We start from the raw sequence: 18,484 nt of genomic DNA, 5'->3' as shown, positions 1-18,484 counted from the left end.
TCGCCAACAGCATCCAACAGACTAACAACCTGTTCTTGCTGCCTGTTCTTGCTGAGCTTGACTTATTTTAGCCTCAAGTAGTTGTATAGCCTTCTTTTTTTCAAAATAGAGCAGGTCACTCAAACACATTTTTCACAACCTTAGTCCACACAAATGCCATCCTCCCCCTTATTGTCATCAAAACTGCCACTCTTGCCCTGCCTTCTCCTCTTCCTATTACTTGTTACAGTGATTCTGTTGCTCATCATCATGTCATCCCCCCTGGAGGACACTGAAGGTGATAAGAGAACATAGGAAGGCAGAAATCAGCCACAGACAGCTCTGAGGCATCATAATTTCATCAGCCAAAGCAGATTCCACTTGATCCCCACATTGTGCAGTCACAAACACAGACTCACTGTCAGCTGCCTGAACTACAGCTGAGTTCCATTGCAAATGGAGACAAAAGGAGTAGAAGCAATTTATGAACATGTGTTAGACACCAGACAGGTAAGCTACCAGTAGCTGTTACAATCAATTTCAGAATGCTATAGTGAATAGTAGAGACATCAGGACAGTTTCATACTATGTCCGGTAACTGCAGAGTTAATGATATGTTATTCTACAGAAATCAATTTCAGATGTTAGGGGAAAAAAAAGAAAAAAAAAAATCACATGTACTTATAAAATGCTCCAAAGAACCACTAAAAATAATTTTGGTATTTAATGTTTATATGTTACACTATGAGATGTGAGGACTTACACACAAATTGCATTATGAGCTTGTAAGCCTGATATTGATATCATTCATGCCAAAATTGTTCTGACTGTGCAAGGACCAGCACAGACAAATATATTCCTCCAGTTATGTTCCTGACATAAGGAAGGCCTGGAAACAGCATTTACAAAATTATGTTTGAAACTAACACAGAAACGTAGAGAAAGAGAGGTTTAGGGATGGTTTGCACTGGGGACTCTTGACTTTGTAAAGCTAAAATTCTGGCTACAGACCGGATGTACAAAGACCTGTGCAAACAACAAATATGACAGCACCATCCCTGCAAGTATTAAAGACAAACAAGTCCACTCACCTGTTCGAAGCAGACTGGAAAGCACAGTTCACTTATTTCCTCTGGAGCCGAACAGCACCGCGAAACTGCCGCTAAACAGTGCGCACCATTCATGGAGTGGAAGAGAAGGAAAACCTGCAGACGGCTGCTTTAAATTGGCGGACAACAGCAGCTGGGTACACAAGCGCCGATGTGAACGTGCGCAATTCACAGAAAAGTACGTTTTCCTCCTTTGTTTAAGATGACAGCCCCTTACACTGGAGTTATTTAAAAAGGTCAATCACAGTCTATGTGCGTGGCTGGATCCCTCTGCTCCAATACACAAAGCAGTTCTGACAGCATCAGGAGGTAGAGCGACGACGCAAAAACAGTGCTGCCCTGACTGTGTGCTGCTGGAGACGGCCTTCCTCAGTTGATTAGACGGTATCTATACAGTAGGCCTACTTTGTTATTTACAGTATTTTTTTCTATTTCATTTCCAAGCACAGCGCGAACACGGCGAAATCAAGTGTTTGTTAAAGAGAGCCGTGAAAATTACTGCTGGAAAGGAAGCTGTACTATCAGCGTGCGCTGACCACTTACCTTTGCCCCTAAAGTCGCGGCAAGACAGGCGGCGTGCGCTCAACAGTCCAGCCCTCACCCACACGCTGACAAGATGCAGGCGACCCTCTTCAGTCCGCTGGGACAGCATGCAGACAATGAAGAGTGCTTCCTTACCCAGTAGCATGCTCTATCTGCGCACAAACCGCATTTACCGACACGGATCTTTTCAAGCACACCTGTGGCTCACAGCGGCCAAATTACGGCCCCAAGTACCCACTCTGTATTTGCCACAATGTCATCACACACACAACACACCCACACCCCTTAAAAAGGTGTTAAAGAGTCGGAGACCTACCGAAGTGTAGCATGGAATACGTGTCTAGTCCCTGAGCCTGCGAGACGCGCAGCTCGGAGCAGTGCAGTGATGGAGCGGAGAGCTGTTAATGTGTCAGCCGGCGTCGGAGCGCAGAGACACGGCCATTCCCTGTCAGCACGGTGCAGCGCCGCCTCCAGTTACTCCAGCTGGAGAAAAGACACGCCCACTGTGTGTGTGTGTGTGTGTGTGTGTGAGAGAGAGAGAGAGAGAGAGAGAGAGAGAGGAGTAAGCCTATTTCATCGACTCCTTGTAAACCCAGCCTCCCTGTATGCTAGGGAATAGCCAAGATTTTAGAAGTAACAGGTACAATGAAAATAGTGATTAATAAATAAAAAAGGAAGTAAATATAATAAGTATCACAGGAAAACGCTAAGAAAGTTAACCAATAAAAATAAGTATAGCTCATCCACATTCCACCCCCACATGCACCCATAGAAACGAAGTGTTAGTACACAAAACAAGCACTGATAAAATTAAAAAAGAGTTTGTTTTATCCAAATCTGAAGTTGAAATTTAGCAATATGTTCACTCTTAATATTCAAAGTATTCTTTATATAAAGTAAACTTTATGCATAGCCTACTGTAAACACTATCAATAAATTCACGTGAGAAATCCACATAACTGGTTCAGATTTCCCAATGGACATAACTTTTTTATTATGTCTATGTAACTGGTCTGGCCTGACACTTTGGTTTGCTACAAGCTGTGCGTTGTGTTTGTGGATGATGAAGAAGGAGACGAGGACAACTGCGCCGCTGTCCAGGGGGATTTACAGATCTACAGATTGTGTAGTTACAATAACAATGTGCAGTTTAAGAGATATTTTCCCCCCATCAGCGCCAATTTTTTAAATATTTCATTAGAATGAATTTACACAAAAATCAACAGCTTACATACCTGTGCAAAACACATTAAAATCAGTACGGCAACTTCTCATGACCAACTTTCCACAAGCGCACTTTTAAAGGCGCTATATGTAAGAAATCTAAAGTAGTAGTAGTTGTAAAATCATCCTAATATGTCACAGAGACTAAGGAATAATGTTGCTGTAATAGGTATAGCATACTGATCTCATTGACAACAATAGTACAGCCAGAATATTCGCATTTAAATTTTTTTTTTTTTACAAAATCATGTTTATGTTTTGAATTTGTGTTTTGGCCTGTTGCGCCACCCACCGCTGTCTACCAGTCACACAATCAGTAGAGTCTCAGCATCCGGGTTGCCAGTACTTACGACTGACCTACAATGGCTGACGGTGCGACTAAATCCAAATGACCTCACTATGATTCCCAAAAATGCCAAGACAAAACTCTAGGCAAAGCAAGGGTCTATATAGGAGATGCTTTTGAATGGTGGAGACGATTGAAAGCGGAGAAAAATTTGAAATCGGATGTCGAAGTGGCTACTCTTCTCCTCAACAGGTTAGCTTTAGCCAAAGTTGGCTAACTAGCATCATAGCTAGACGGGGATGGACATTTCGAATACTTTCAACTGTTATTCAATTTCGATCATACATTGTAGCCCATGTGCAGGTGGGTCATCAACCCGATTGTTTGTTTTTTTGAGAAACTAACGTTAGCAGCACGGCAAGCAGCATTAGCAGTGTACCGCTACATAGCATTAGCAACAGGCTCCTCCTCCGCTGTATCCTGGCAGCAGCGTTAGCAGCAGAGAAGCCAGACTTGCTCAAACTTGGGGCGGACACGACTCACGGCAGTATTTTGAATTTGAGTGCAGTAACCGTTTAGGCCACATTCTAACATACGGCGCCTTTAAAAACAAGAGACAACACAACAACCTGCGTGAAAAACTGCCGCCATACTCCTTTATCTCAACTTGACATCAGTAATTTAGCATGCTACATACGAGTGCTGCAATGATAAAGAAAACTACATAAATGAATACTGAAGTAAATGTACCAGCTACAGACAGCATGTGTGACCTGTACCCTGTAAAGTTCACACCTCTGTTTAATGTTTCTATCACATTTCAACGTTTTATAGCCAGAAACTCACATAACTCATACCTCGCTTCATGGGGTCCAGAAAACGAGTGAGGAGGATAGCGCAAATCTACAGGAAATTACATCACCAAAAATCGAATTCACAAAAATAAAAGCTCCCCAAAATGAATACAGAAACAAGTATCAACACATTAAAAAGCAACAACAAAATATAAACGAATATGAAAGATAGAACTTTAAGCTCTACCATCAGCTGTATAAACTACCTAAAGTATAGGTTTGGAGAAAACATAGGGTGATAAGGCCTTTGTCTCTCTTAGATAAATATGATGCCTTTTACACCATAAAGATCACCTGACAATTCCAAACACATAAAGCGTAACACTATCTAAACATTACATTGGTCACAATGCCCCTTAAATGCATTTTCACAAAATCACAGGTACAAGAAAAACCAAAGATGTGTTTGTCCCTTTAAACCAGTGTGAACTTGCCAAATCCCTGAAGCCAAACAGTTTTTGAACCATGGATTCAATGAGTCTATTGACCCTTTTGCTGACCCTGCCAACCCCTGTCCTGACCATGTGTTTGCAGGTAGGTGCACTTGTGTACTTGTATTATGAACCAAGGCTGTTGAGGCCACTTGTGTTTCTCTTTTAGGGGAAGAGACCGCTGCATGCTTCCAAGTGTCCGGTTAAATCTTGCAGTCCCCACATTTCCCATGGGGTGGTATGCTGTAGTGTGTGACTTGGAGACTACGTTCTCAAATGAGCACCTTGATCGAAGTGGTAGTGATGTTAGACTGGAGCCAGTTTGCTCGACACAGTGTCAGTCTTTTGAAGCGCAAGTGTTCCGAGGCAGTGTTTCGATCCCTGCTTCGGCACGCCCACAATCACGTGACTACCGAGAGCGAGGCCTCGTCACAGGCTTTTCCAGGTCTTCCACTTAGATGCAGTTCTGACACACAGCCAGCAGATGTCACTCTTCCGACTGTATGAAATGCTTCGAAGCAGTGTGTCATTCTTGAAGCAGTTGTGTCAAAGTGGTTCACTGTTTCATAAAGCTTCGTTTTCACCATCACTATGAAGTGGACGCATTTGGGGAATCCATACACACAGAAGACGTGATCCCACATGTTAGCAAGAGTACCCAACTGCAGGCAAGATGGCGGACATAGGCGCCACCATATATCTAGTCCATACCAGAAGTCCATACCAGAAGTTAATCTTCTTCATGTATACATACCGGAAGTCCATACCGGAAGTGGTATACATACCGGAAGATATGATAAGATATGATCTCAAACAGATAATTCACATCAACATACCATGGAAATGAACTGCATTTTCAGTTGACATGAATAAGGAATAGAAAAATACTGATGGGAAAGCCAAGAACAGACAGACTAACTCCTTTTTAGATATTGGAGGTGTGTACTCCTTTTCAAGTTACATGGGTTAATAGAACAATCATGTTGTTTTACAAACACCTTTAATATTTGGTGTCAAATCGCTTTTTTACGTTATTTGAAAGTCCATCATATTTTCGTCAGCCAACGTTAGCTAGTAACGTTAATAGTAACAACATAAAAGTTTACCTAGCAAGAGTGTACAAGTTAGCCTAGATGTTGAATCACAATGCCAGCTCAACATAAACAGGTCTAGACAGAAAATATGATTATCCTCCAGGACAAAATTAAGCCAGTGACATGACGCTGTGTTGTGCTTTCAAAATTAAAGCAAGTGAGTTAGAGATTTCAAAATAAATAATTTTTTTCCTCTGCGGTATCATTTTTGGGTGAGACAAATGCGGCTGTCTCCAATATTCCTCCAGTTCCTACACCCTTGGGTGCATCTGAAAAAAGGATAAGTCAATCAACATTGATATCTGGAAAACATACTATACATCAACCATATTTTACCGATCTAAAGGACTCATGGCGGAGGAGGCACTACAGCTATTTATGTATCCACATGTATATGTGTGTTAAGTGCTCTGATGCATTACTAAAGCATAATACAAATGTATATTTTTGCAGACACCCGGGGCTATGTATACATTATTTATCTGACCCGGTTAACCATTGGGAGTTGTTACTATTATTAGAATATCTTCGGGGGAAAAAAAGATGTATAGAACTTGACTGAGCAGTACAGGGTTGAGGTTATGTAACAGGTTTAATGAGGCAGCAGCAATATGTGTAAAAGAAAATGTACATAAATGTACATAAATGTAGTTATTGTGTTATAATTACACAAAGTCTGTGTAACTGTAAGTTTATTTTATTTATATTTATTTTAGTTAATACCTGACATGTTAGGCCTCCGAGTCAGTTATGTGGAACTTTAATTTGAGACTGTAACCCTACGTTTACTATACAGTGTGACACTGCCCTCTGTAACTAGTGTCTCTGCGCCTTTTCCTCTTCCCTTTTGTTGTTGACCTCCGTGGGAGAGGTAAGCGGCACTGTTCCCTCTAATCTGTTTTACTGCACAATTGTGCACTGCTCCCCACCTCTTTGCGCAGATGACAAAAAAGTTCCGCGCTCAAATATCCCGACCGGTTTTTACTGTTTTTATTTTTTTTATTTTTTCTCATATGCGCTGTCTTGTGACTTGAACAGTAAATACGTAGCCTACTCCACTGTGGGCGTTTGTCTGTGCAATGAGTGACAGATGAGAGTGAACTGTCAGTCAGTGATGATTAAAAAAACATGCCCACTAATCGACAGGTGCTGCCCAGGCAATATCTGCAACGGTTGTTTAGCTTGACAGCCAATCAATGGCATTATGTTGGGTATTTGCTGTTGTCGTATTTGTTGTTAGCCATTAGCCATAGCATCGTAGCTATGGCTAAATGTGTGGGCTGTGGCGCTTCGTCCTCTGGAATTCTTAAGAAAAAACGCGTGCCGTTTAAGGTGAAGTGGCTGTCCGAATACATACAAACAGACGTGCGAATGCCACCGGAGAAACTCAGTGATATTTTTTCTTTTTCAAGCGAGAATGGAGTTGTTTGCGAGACATGCAAGTTGTGAAGCAAAAGTAAAACACACAGAATATGTATGCACAAACACTTACAACATAAACATATTCTGATATTTTTCTGCACTACCTGGCAAGGCCAGCAATATGTTTTGTAGCAGTAAAAACTTCATCCAGTACAGCACTGTCTGTAGCAGTAGCTCTGCTACAATTTTTGTTTACAATGTATGTTTACATGCACTCATTGCACTGCCTGGCCACTAATATTTTTTGCCAGGAAAATGTTTTCATCCAGTACAGTGGCACTGTCTGTAGTAGTACAACTACAATTTAAGTTTACATTCAGGTTTTGATCTAGCATATTATATTTGTTGCAGTTTAGAGGTAAAGTAGTTGGCAATTTGCGGTGTAAAACACAAAGGAAAAGGGAGAAAGCATAAAAGGTCCTCCTCAAAAGCTGATTCACAATCAATTTTGACAAATAAACAAAGGTCTTACTTCCATCCCAGGTCTGACTGCTGCCTGCTGTCAGCTAATCATTCAAGCTCGCAGCAGTAGGCTAGCTTTTGTCAATATGGACACATCTTAGCTCTGTTAGATTCTCCACAATTCAATCGTTAAATTCATCTTACTGACACCATCCAGCTAGCAGTTTAACTTAATGTACGCCGAGTAGGGCTGCAACGACTAATTGATGACTAATCGACTATCAAAATAATCGGTGACTATTTTAGTAGTCGACTAATCGGTTTGAGTAATTTTTCATAGAAAAGTAAAGTATGAAAGTACCCCAAAATAGTCTTATTGCAGCTTCTTAAGTTCAAATATTGGCAGCTTTACACACTCTCCCATGACGGTGAACTAAAACCCTTTGGCATGAGTACTAAACAAGTCATTAGATGACATACTTTTGGGGTTTTGGAGAGACAGACTGACATTTTTCAACATTTTAACGCATTTTTGAATAAAATGATTAGTCGACTAATTGAAGAAATAATCGACAGATTAGTCGACAATAAAAATAATTGTTAGTTGCAGCCCAAACACAGAGTAGCAAAAGCATTTTAAAACAATAGCTTTGGTTAGCCAGTTAGCCGAGGCCTACAGCGAAGCACTGAGTGTACAGCCATCTACTCCACTCTTCGACACTCAGTAGCAGCTTCCTAGTTTTTTTTTTTCTCACAACAAATTCACAACTCATAAAGCATACAACTTGTGATCTGGAATCTCCAGATTTGCCCAACAAGGTGGGAACTGCCTCGTCTTTTAGCAGTAGCTGCAGTGGAAATCCAGCAGAAATCTGTTGCCAGTTTGTAAGGCAGTCCTCGGGAAAATAGAGGGAGCACAATAAAATGTCCGGGTTGTATTGTGGGGAAATTTAATCTAAAATAAATTCTGACCAATTCTTATTTGTTCCTTCGTCCTTTGGCAGTCTAAACAAGGGCAATTTTTGGTCACAGTCAAATCAAACTCTGCTGCCCCTCCTCTGCCTCTGCTCGGAGCAGGTGTGTTTGGGGGGGTGGCTCAGTGGCCTGCAGGCAGGCATTGTGTGCATTGCTGATTCGCACATTGTTATTTTTTTTTTACTTAGCAGAAAAATGCTATATAGCACACTGAAGAAGAGGGAAAACCCCAAAAGCATCCCCTTTCATACACACCAATTTACGTGGCCGGCATGCACCAGGCTATAAAAGCCCCACCTTGCACATGCACCCACTGATTAACATTGACTGGAATGGGTAAAGAGCAGCCTTGAGCTTGGGGAGATAATCTCCTCACTCCTAGAACCAAGGTTGCAATGTAACTGAATGTTCTCTATTGTACCGAGATTTGGTTTGAGTTCGTCTGTATTTGTAAACGCTGCAGTGCACCGGACATAGACTTGCAGGGCTCTAACAGGACAGAGATTTGAGTCTTTTTGACCCTCACTACCCTTCTTTGCTTCCTGCTTTGCTACTGTGCAGATGCTTTTTCCTGTTGCTCTCTGCATTGCTTTAAATTGTCTTTAAGCTTTATTTTTTGCCACTTTATTTCTACTTTACTATGTCCTTAACTACATCATTGGGGGGTTTTCCTTTTTATTAGCCCAGACATCATTAGGAGGATAATTTATGACCGGACTAGGCAGATCTGGGGAAGCTGTCCGCCACAGCAGCAAGATGCCCCCCTTCTCCATGGATGACTACCACAAACGTCTACAGAAGATTGCAGTGCTGGAAACCAAATCCACCGGTTAGAAGTGAATGTGGAAGTGAATGGACTATGTGGGAATGACACCACGATACCATGGATTCAAAACAGTGGACAAGATTGTTTACCATTTAGCTCTGCTTTTCAAAGCAGAGCTAAATGGTAAACAACCAAACAAAACATGGCAGTACACCGGTAAGGTAAGACAACACGTTTACATGTCGTTTTCTATATGTTCTCTGACATTTATCCTAACGATATGAGGCGGTCTTTGTGGAAAAAAAGGTTGTTTAGTGGACTAACTTTGCACTTGAAGGTTGCTCGTTCACTTACGTCTTAACAGGTCTGACGCTACTATGCGCCCCGGCTGTATCTAGGCTAACAGCTAACATGCTAACTATTATTTTTATGTCACTAGTCACTTGAAACAAATTTAGGACTATAGGAGACAGGTTGAAATAAACCGAAATTTCCCTTTAAAGGACAGAGACTACTTTGTGTCTATAGGTAATTACCAGAGATGTGGGACTCGAGTTACATGACTTGGCTCGAGTCGCAAATATGACGACGAGACTTGCTTGACTAACTTAGATAAAAGACTCGACTTGACTTTGACTTTGTATTCATGACTTGAGACTTGACTTTGACTTGAGACAGATGACTTGAAAGGACTTGGCTTTAATTCAATATTAAAGGCACGCTAAGCACCGTTGGGCGTCACTTCTGTTTACGTTCAACAATGTTATCAAACACAATGGAGCTAGCATGATGTGTGTGGTTTATGCACTGATAAGAGACTGTTCTTAACTTATCAGAGGAGGAGGGTGGCTGGTTGATTTTTATTTTATTTATTTATTTTATTTTGACCCCCCCTGTAGCCACAAATATTTTTCCTTGAGCTTTTCGAAGTGACTGGTGGAAAATGCATGCATGCAAAATTTAGCTGAGTTCATCCGATGAACCTCAAATTATGGAAAACAACAAGATATCTTGCCATAATTATGTAGACGACCACAGGCGTAGCGGATGCGGGGTACACATGGGACATGTCTCCCGCACTTTTCGTATCTGTGCCCTCTGCATGCTGTTGCATGTAGATAATGTTAGCTAAATGATGACTAATTAATAGATGCCAATATATCAAGTTAAGCTAGTTAACAAGAATACTAGTGTTATTGTTACCAATGTTAAATCACTTGCTAGCTAGTTTCATGCTAGGAAGTGATGATGGTCATGCAGGGTCTTCACAGGTGAGGAGAGATTACAACTGGCTGAGAAAAAAATTACCTATAGCATAAAAGTGACTTTGAGGTTAATTTCCACAGCTCACCACTGTGAGCTCACCACTTCTTAATTCTATTTATAAATTTTGCTTTGCACATGTATTATCTATATTATTGCAATAGATAGAAGAGGGACAAGGAGGGGTAGGTATCAGGACAGGGACCTGACAGCAGCACCAATTATCAACCCAAGGCTTCACCAGTAAGGAGAAATTATAACTGGCTAAGGAAATGTCTGTAGGATAAGAGTGACTCTAACATTAATTTTCACAGCTATTTCAGAACTACTCTTAATTATACTCTAAGGCCCTGTGTCCACATAGCGCCTTTTTCTGGCAGAAAGGTGCTGGAAGGGCGCTGCGGAGCGCTGGGATGAAGCGTCTGTGCGCCCCCAAAAAAACGCACACGAGGGTTTTTGTTTCTATGACAATATCTTGACAATTCCTGTAGCTGCGCAGTTTTGCAGGTTTATAGTGATACATACTATGTTAATCTTTTAATGCTACAGCTGGTGAAGTCATCATCATGTTTTATTAGTAGGATTTGTGTTAATGTACTTGGTAACTTTGCCACCACTGTATGGGTTAGAATTGATTACATGTGTGTTGCTGTAAAATCTCTCAATTTATATATTGCTGGAAAAATAATTAATTGAACTAACGGACTTTTTATTTTTTTCGCTGTCGCTCGGTTCGCCCCTTTGATATTGCTTCATCGCTCAGTTATAATCGCTCGTCAATGTGGCAGAAATCAACAGACTTGCTTTTTCGCTTTGATGACGTCATTGAAGCAATCAGGGTATTTGGGGGGGACAGGGTGCTTGACTGTCATGACATGTCAGCTTCATTAAAAGTATAGCTGCAAATTAAAAGCAACAATAGATGTAAAAACACAGAGACGATAGCCTACATCTGAACATTTATACCTCTGACCGCGGCAGTGGTTGAAAATGATACGTTTTGATACATACAGGTATACATATTGCAAAACTCTGTAAAAGTACACCAAAGAATATTTTCATTTCCAAATATTTATTTGAAAACAAAACCATTCATACGGTCAATAAAAAACCATTTTGTTAATAATAAAAAACAAACAAATGTAGTTTTAGTAGTGTTAATTAATTGACATGAGACATTGGAGAGGTTGTCAGTCCTATTCTATAGTCTGTAATACTTTTTTTTAATTTTATCATAACTTCTCGGAAATGACTCATAAATGCATTCATTGTGTGCTTCTGAGCACACGAGCTGCATAAACAATGAAGTTACATATGGCAGTCTGGCAGATCGTTGCGGCGCTTGGAGGCAGTTGACAGTGACAGTTTTGTCAGCAGCCATTTTTCTTCCTACCAATAACCTATGAATGAGGCAGCTCCAGCTCCAACTCCGCTCACATACTCTTACTCAGGCATCAGAGCCTCTGAGCTACAGCGATAGATGCATTGGCGCTGTCCGTGGTGCTTTACACTGGGACCGCTGGGATTACAGCGCCCCTCCAAGCGCCACAGTCCCGCTGACTGGCGCGGTCACTGTTGAGATTACATTCGTTTTTTATTATCAACAAACTGTTTTTTTACTGACCGTATGAATGGTTTCGTTTTCAAATAAATATTTGGAAACGAAAATGTATGCTTTGGTGTACTTTTACAGAGTTTTGCAATATGTATATAGCCTAGTATGTATCAAAATATATATAGATCATATGTGACTTATACATACACACACACACAAAAAAAGATGCTGGGCGCAGCGCCTTTTCCCTAGGCGGCCGCAGACGTTCTCTCCTCATTGGGAACAATTGAAAAAAGACACTGGCCTTCTTCTGGCGCTCAGAAAAAGGAGCTATGTGGACACAGGGCCTAAAATGTTTTTTGTCTGTATTGCAATAGGTAGCACAGGGAGAAAATATTTAATTTTTTTTGCACACCTGTGTTGTCATATTTGACTAAGATGTAAAATACATCTTGATGTTGATATGTTTAGTGTTGTGTCACTTTCTGTCATCATGCCATTAAATTAAATTATGTGGCTTATTACCCTGTTACCTTGTCACTTCCATTCCATTTTGTGTGCTAATAACTTGCTAACAGGAATGGTGTTTTGCTGAACTTTTCGTGTTCAGTGTTGTCATTTGGCACTTAGTTATCTGGCTACTTACCCTGTAGATGCTCGAGGGTCATTCTTTGTCAACTCAGCCAGAGTTTGGCAGCTAAAACTTTAGGTTTTGATAGTATATAATTTTAAAGAACTAAAGTCAGTCCCCTGGTGCTGTACTGTGGCTGTGTGTGGTTATGTGGTTCTTTAGCCACTAAGGAGAGGTGCAATTGAATGTGAGAGGATGATAAATCATTCAATAGACCTCTGAACAATTTGTCCCCCTCACTTCTGAAATGATGGCTACGCCCCTGCATACGACACACAGATTTACATAACCATATCACTAGGGGAGTATGGTCCAATACAAGCATTGAGTAAATGCATCGAACAAATCAGTGATTGGATGTGCCAGAATTTTCTTCAACTGAATAAAGATAAAACTGAAGTAATTGTTTCTGGAGCCAAAGAAGAACGATTAAAAGTTAGCACTCAGCTTCAGTCTGTAATGTTAAAAAGCACAAACCAAGCCAGAAATCTTGGTGTAGTCATGGACTCAGACCTGAATTTCAACAGCCACATTAAGACAGTTACAAAATCAGCCTACTATCACCTGAAGAATACATCAAGGGTTAAAGGACTGATGTCTCAGCAGGATTTGGAAAAACTTGTCCATGCATTTATCTTTAGTAGATTCGACTACTGTAACGGTGTCTTCACAGGTCTCCCTAAAAAATTCATCAGACAGCTGCAGTTGACTCAGAACATTGCTGCTCGAGTCCTCACTAAGACCAAGAAAGTGAATCATATCACTCCAGTTCTCAGATCTTTACACTGGGTTCCTGTCTGTCAAAGAATTGACTTTAAAATACTGTTGTTGGTTTATAAAGCACTGAATGGTTTAGGGCCAAAATATATTTCTGATCTGCTGCTACGTTATGAACCATCCAGACCTCTCAGGTCATCTGGGACAGGTCTACTTTCTGTCCCTAGAGTCAAAACCATACATGGAGAAGCAGCATTCAGTTTTTAGGCTCCACATATCTGGAACAAACTCCCAAAAAACTGCAGGTCTGCTGCAACTCTCAGTTCTTTTAAATCAGAGCTGAAGACTTTTATGTTTGCAGCTGCCTATTACTAAATCAAACTTGAGGCTTCTGATTATTATCTCACACTGCACTCTAACTTATTCTGTTTTAGCTTTTTTCATGTCATCTGGCAGGGAACGATAATAGCTCTTATCCACTGACAGAGCGTGCAGTTCCCTCACTCTTTTGGCTGATGTCACTGCCAAGAGAAAAAAAACACTTTAAGAGACAACCACCTAATTCTGACTGACTCCAGAGGCTCAAAAGTTTCCTGCTGCAGGGCAGCTAACACCTGCCGCAGGTCCCACAGTGGAATGGCCAGTCTCCTGATGCACAGTGAATGGACCTGTAGCGCATCCCCGAAGGCAGCAGTGCAAACAGACAGTTTCCTGGGTGAGAACAGTCCTGGATTATGTTTTCTGCACGGCGCAGGCATCTGGCGCTGTATATGTCAGACAGTGAGGGAAGCTGTGACCTTATGATGTCCTGTGCTGACTTCCTAACTCTATCCAGGGCTTTTTTGTCAGCCACAGTGCAGCGTTTAAACCACACCAAGATGTTGTGGGTGATGATGCTCTCCACATAACATTTGTAGAAGGACAGCAGCAGTTCCTGGGACAGGTTGACTTTCCTCAGTGACCTCAAACAGTCACTGCTGTGCTTTTTTCACATGGGCAGTGGTGTTGACAGTCTATGTGAGGTCCTGAGAGATGTATGTTGCTAGGAATTTAAAGTAACTGACCCTCTCCATGATGTCCCCTTTGATGTAAAGAGGGGCATGGTCCTCCCTCTTCCTCCTGAAGTCTATCACCAACTCCTTTGTTTTAGGGGAGTTGAATGCCAGATTGTTGACAGAGCACCAAGCAGTCAGTTTTTGGACCTTATCTCTGTAAGCAGACTCGTCATTGTCATGAATCAGTCCTGCCACAGTAGTGTTTGATCCGTGTTACACCCCTCCTCTAGCTGGCCAACCAGATGGTGCTGGTACAGGGACAGTATGGCACCTGTGGTTGCCAGCTGTGTCTGGACTGCCATGGCTCCATGCATTTTTTCCCAACAAGCCATCCATTACCCACCAGTTTCTACTTGGCCAGTTCGCCTTGTCCAGGAGTAGTAGGCCACCTACTTTTTGTGTCCCACCAAATGTCATTTTGTTTTCAGTTGCAGTATTTTGGGAAATGTTGTTTTATTTTTTGAAATGTTGTTTTGTTATCTTAAACGTTGTAGTGTTTGGTAAATGTTGTTTTTTATTGAAATGTTTTGTTTTCATAAATGTTGTAGTGTTTTGGGAAATGTTATGTTTTTTTAAATGTTTTGTTTTTCTGAAATGTTATGTGTCAGGACTTTTTTTTTTAATGTTTTGTTTTTCTGAAATATTGTGGGGGGTTTTTTAATATTTTTTTGTTTTCTGAAATGTGTTTTGGAAAATGTTTTGTTTTTTAAATGTTTTTTTTTTTTTTTTTTTTTTTTTTAAAAAGGGCTACTGTAACGCCCACCTCTAAAATTCCTGTCAGCTAATCAATAATATCCTGAAAATAGACAGCAATAAATAATCATACAAAATAATCAGTGTTAAAGTGTGTGCACATGAAAATGCCATCCTTCTACTGCTACTTGTATGAGTTTCATTCAAAAGTACAGTGCATACTCTCTTAGACCAGCTGAGGTATAATGGCATTTTATCAAATCTAAATCCAGTATCAGTAGTGCTGTAGCCAAATACAAAGAAATGTAAAATTAAAAAATTACATTTATGGATCATATGCATTAGTTTTGAAGACAGTATGGATTTGGCATATCTGCAGAAACTCATTTCAAACCAAACACTGACACTGACAACAGAAGATTCAGAGGATCTGTTACGTTCAGTAATTCTTGTATTTCAGAGGGATGTGATCACGTGACCAATGCGCTGATGGGAGTAAAGAAGGAGACTAGTTTGTAACTTTATTACAAGGATGTAATGTTACTTGTGGGCCATTAATTCAAAGGATATCATACTAACCATTCTATACATTGTTTAAAAGCTTGTTATGTCATCTATTGTGTCAAACGCTAATCTGAAAGCAACTAAAGCAGTCAAGTAAATGTACTGGAGTACAAAATACAATATATCCCTCTAAACTTATCTGAGTGTAATACAGTAGCAACAAATCAAACTAAATTACAAGTATTCTAAAATTGTATTCAAGTACAGTGCTTTCCACCACTTTGTAGATCATAACTTTAGTTTATGTTTCTTTTAAGTTATTTGTCAGTGTTGTCATTATCATTGTTTTGTTAAATACAAATTACTTTTTTTTTTCCACAGACAACCCTAACCTTGCACTGCAGTTTTCAAGAGCTCAGCCGTTCATTCGCCTATCCCCCAGCAGTGTGGCATCCATCAAAAGAATTTACCTGAGTCCCTAATGTGTCTGGGCAATATGTGAAAACAGAAATCTCACAATGAGTTCAAACGTTCTGATAAATTGTATCTATCTATAATGTTTAATAATTATCTAAATTAAATTAAACAGGTGCAATGGGTAACAAACTTTACTGATTTTAATTGTCAGTACATATGTACTCCAAACTAGTTGCTCCAAGATACACAATAAACTTAGACACAAAATAAAGTCTGTCTCTCTTCAGCGGATGAAATCTTAAAAACATACCACTTGTTGCAGCAGTGAAAGTAGGATTTTTTTAATAGTGTCTTGTATAGATTTAGTCTCAGTTTTGCTGTTGAGATCTTTTTTTGGTCTCATTATTTTCATGCACACTAAATAAATGTCCTATTTTCAATTCTTGGGAGATTTTGTTCAATTATAAAACAAATCAAATCTCTAAAATAGTAAAATAATTAAGGTTTTCTTTGACTAAGATACAACTAAAATGTCCAGACCTTTGGTCAACTAAAACTTGGATGAGGTTGATTAAATATGATAAAAACTAGCATCATTTGACAGAACACTAAAACTACATTAAAAATGGCTGACAAAAAGAACACTATAAGACTACAGTTTGGTAGATTTTTAATCAGCATTATCAAATGCTTTTGAGAGTTCAATAAAGAGAGCAGCACAAATCCAGTGTGCAGACCATGTCATTGATTTACTTACTGAAATTGCAGCTGTTATTGTGCTGTGAACTGGATGAAAGCCAGACTGCTGTGGCTTTTGGAAATTCAGTGAGTCCATTAAAGCACATTATTGTAGATTAACCAAGGATTGTAAAAAAAAAAAAAAGAAAAAAAAAAAGAAGAAGAAGCTTAGATAGCATAGCTGGTAGTTGTTGAGATCACTGACATCACCACCTTTCTAACATGGCATATGGCACATTTTCCAGAAGGTGAAATTATATCTGTTAAAAAGTTTGATTTAAACTGTGTTCCACACAAATTATAGAGAAAAAAATGGGATCAAGGTCATCTGAACCAACTAATTAGTAAACTTAACCCGTAACCCAAGTAGAACTTTGTGAACATCTACACTGGAAACAAACAGAAGACTTGCAGTCAGAAAAAAAAACCCTGGAGGCACTGGGAACTGATGGTAAAAACATGATGCACCAAAACAGACCCCAAAAGACTTGTATTTTCTCCTGAACTTAATAGTTAATGCTCTGTCTCCAAAAACACATTTTTTCCTGTGATAATGATGTATGGCAAGCCCTACTGACATTTTTCAGTAGCTGCCATAGCAATCCTAGCAATTCTAACTTGTCAAACTAGCAAGAATTCCAAGCCAAAATATTCATAATATAAATTTGAATAATAGCAATTCTAACCAAAAACCTACTATGACCCACAACAATCAGCTGTTTCTTTAGTAGCTGAGTGGTAAGGTGGTCGACTTGTGAAGGTTAAGAGTTCAGATGCTGTTTTTGCAGGACTAATTACATTACTGGAGCTTTGCAAGACACTGTCACTCAGTGTAACTCCTCCACCTCTTGTATCGACCCTGTACCTCAAGCATTTTTTTAAGCAGGTGTTCGACAATGTTTCAAGTCAAGTCCTGAAGATTATAAATAGTAGAAACTTAGATGGGAATGCACCAACTATTTACAGGCCAATAGCCAACCTCCCATTTATTAGTAAGATACTTGAAAAAATGGTTTCAGTGCAAATAAATTCCTTTCTTAAGGAGTATGGTATCCTGGGGGAATTTCAATCCAAATTTAGAACACACCACAACACTGAAACTGCTCTTACTAAAATAAGTAGTGACCTCAGACTAAATTCTGATTAAAATAAGGTCTCAATACTTGTCCTCTTAGACCTAAGTGCAGCATTTGATACGACTGACCAAACATCTTAATCGCTCGTCTTGAAAAGTTTGTCTTTCTGACTGTGTGTTAAACTGGTTTAGACCATACATTAAAGGGAGGAAGTTTTACATCAGTCTTGGAGATCATGGGTCTCATTCATGAAAAGTTAGTAAATCTGTGTGTAGATTTGCACATAAAAGCTTACTCGACTAAAAACCTGCTCAGAATTCAGGAACGCTGCGGGAAACTCAGATTTGATCGTAAACACTTCATCATGAATGCCAATCCATCGTAAAGTGACAGCGTGCTCCCGGTAATCAGCAATTAGCATAAATCCCTGCCCATGAATAGCCAATGACCACCATATAAGGAGGTGTAGGTGAATCCAGTCGACCTGTCAGTCATGGCGCAAAGAAAGAAAGAGAGAGAAAGAAAAGAGATTTTTTCTGAAGTGGAGATCTAAATAATTTTGGGTGAAGTGGACTTAAGAAAAAACATTTTATTTTCTTCAGTTAGTAGTGGTGTGACAGAAACAGGCAAAGCGAAGGCCTGGAGGGAGGTAACAGATGCTGTTAATGTTGTCTCCGTAGTACAAAGAACCATGTCAGAGGTGAAGCGTAAATGCCTTGATATGAAACTGGAGGCAAAGAAACGCATAAG

The 18,484-nt window shown here is 39.9% G+C and overlaps 1 protein-coding gene across 2 annotated transcripts in view; it reads right to left on the bottom strand.

The window, feature by feature from the left end:
* Positions 1-2,103, bottom strand: part of LOC125904965 (cell migration-inducing and hyaluronan-binding protein-like) — a 430,780-nt gene extending 428,677 nt beyond the window's left edge. For both annotated transcript variants that reach the window (XM_049602687.1, XM_049602695.1), the window contains exon 1: positions 1,948-2,103. Coding sequence is in view for 1 of the 2 variants with exons in the window: in XM_049602695.1 (XP_049458652.1) it covers positions 1,948-1,960 (13 nt within the window). In the remaining variant the exon portion in view is untranslated. The remainder of the gene's footprint in view (positions 1-1,947) is intronic.
* Between the last annotated feature and the right edge of the window lie 16,381 nt (positions 2,104-18,484).

The sequence above is a fragment of the Epinephelus fuscoguttatus genome, linkage group LG2 (genome assembly GCF_011397635.1).
Source record: "Epinephelus fuscoguttatus linkage group LG2, E.fuscoguttatus.final_Chr_v1".
NCBI lineage: Eukaryota > Metazoa > Chordata > Actinopteri > Perciformes > Serranidae > Epinephelus > Epinephelus fuscoguttatus.
This window is presented reverse-complemented; position numbering and strand designations above follow the sequence as displayed.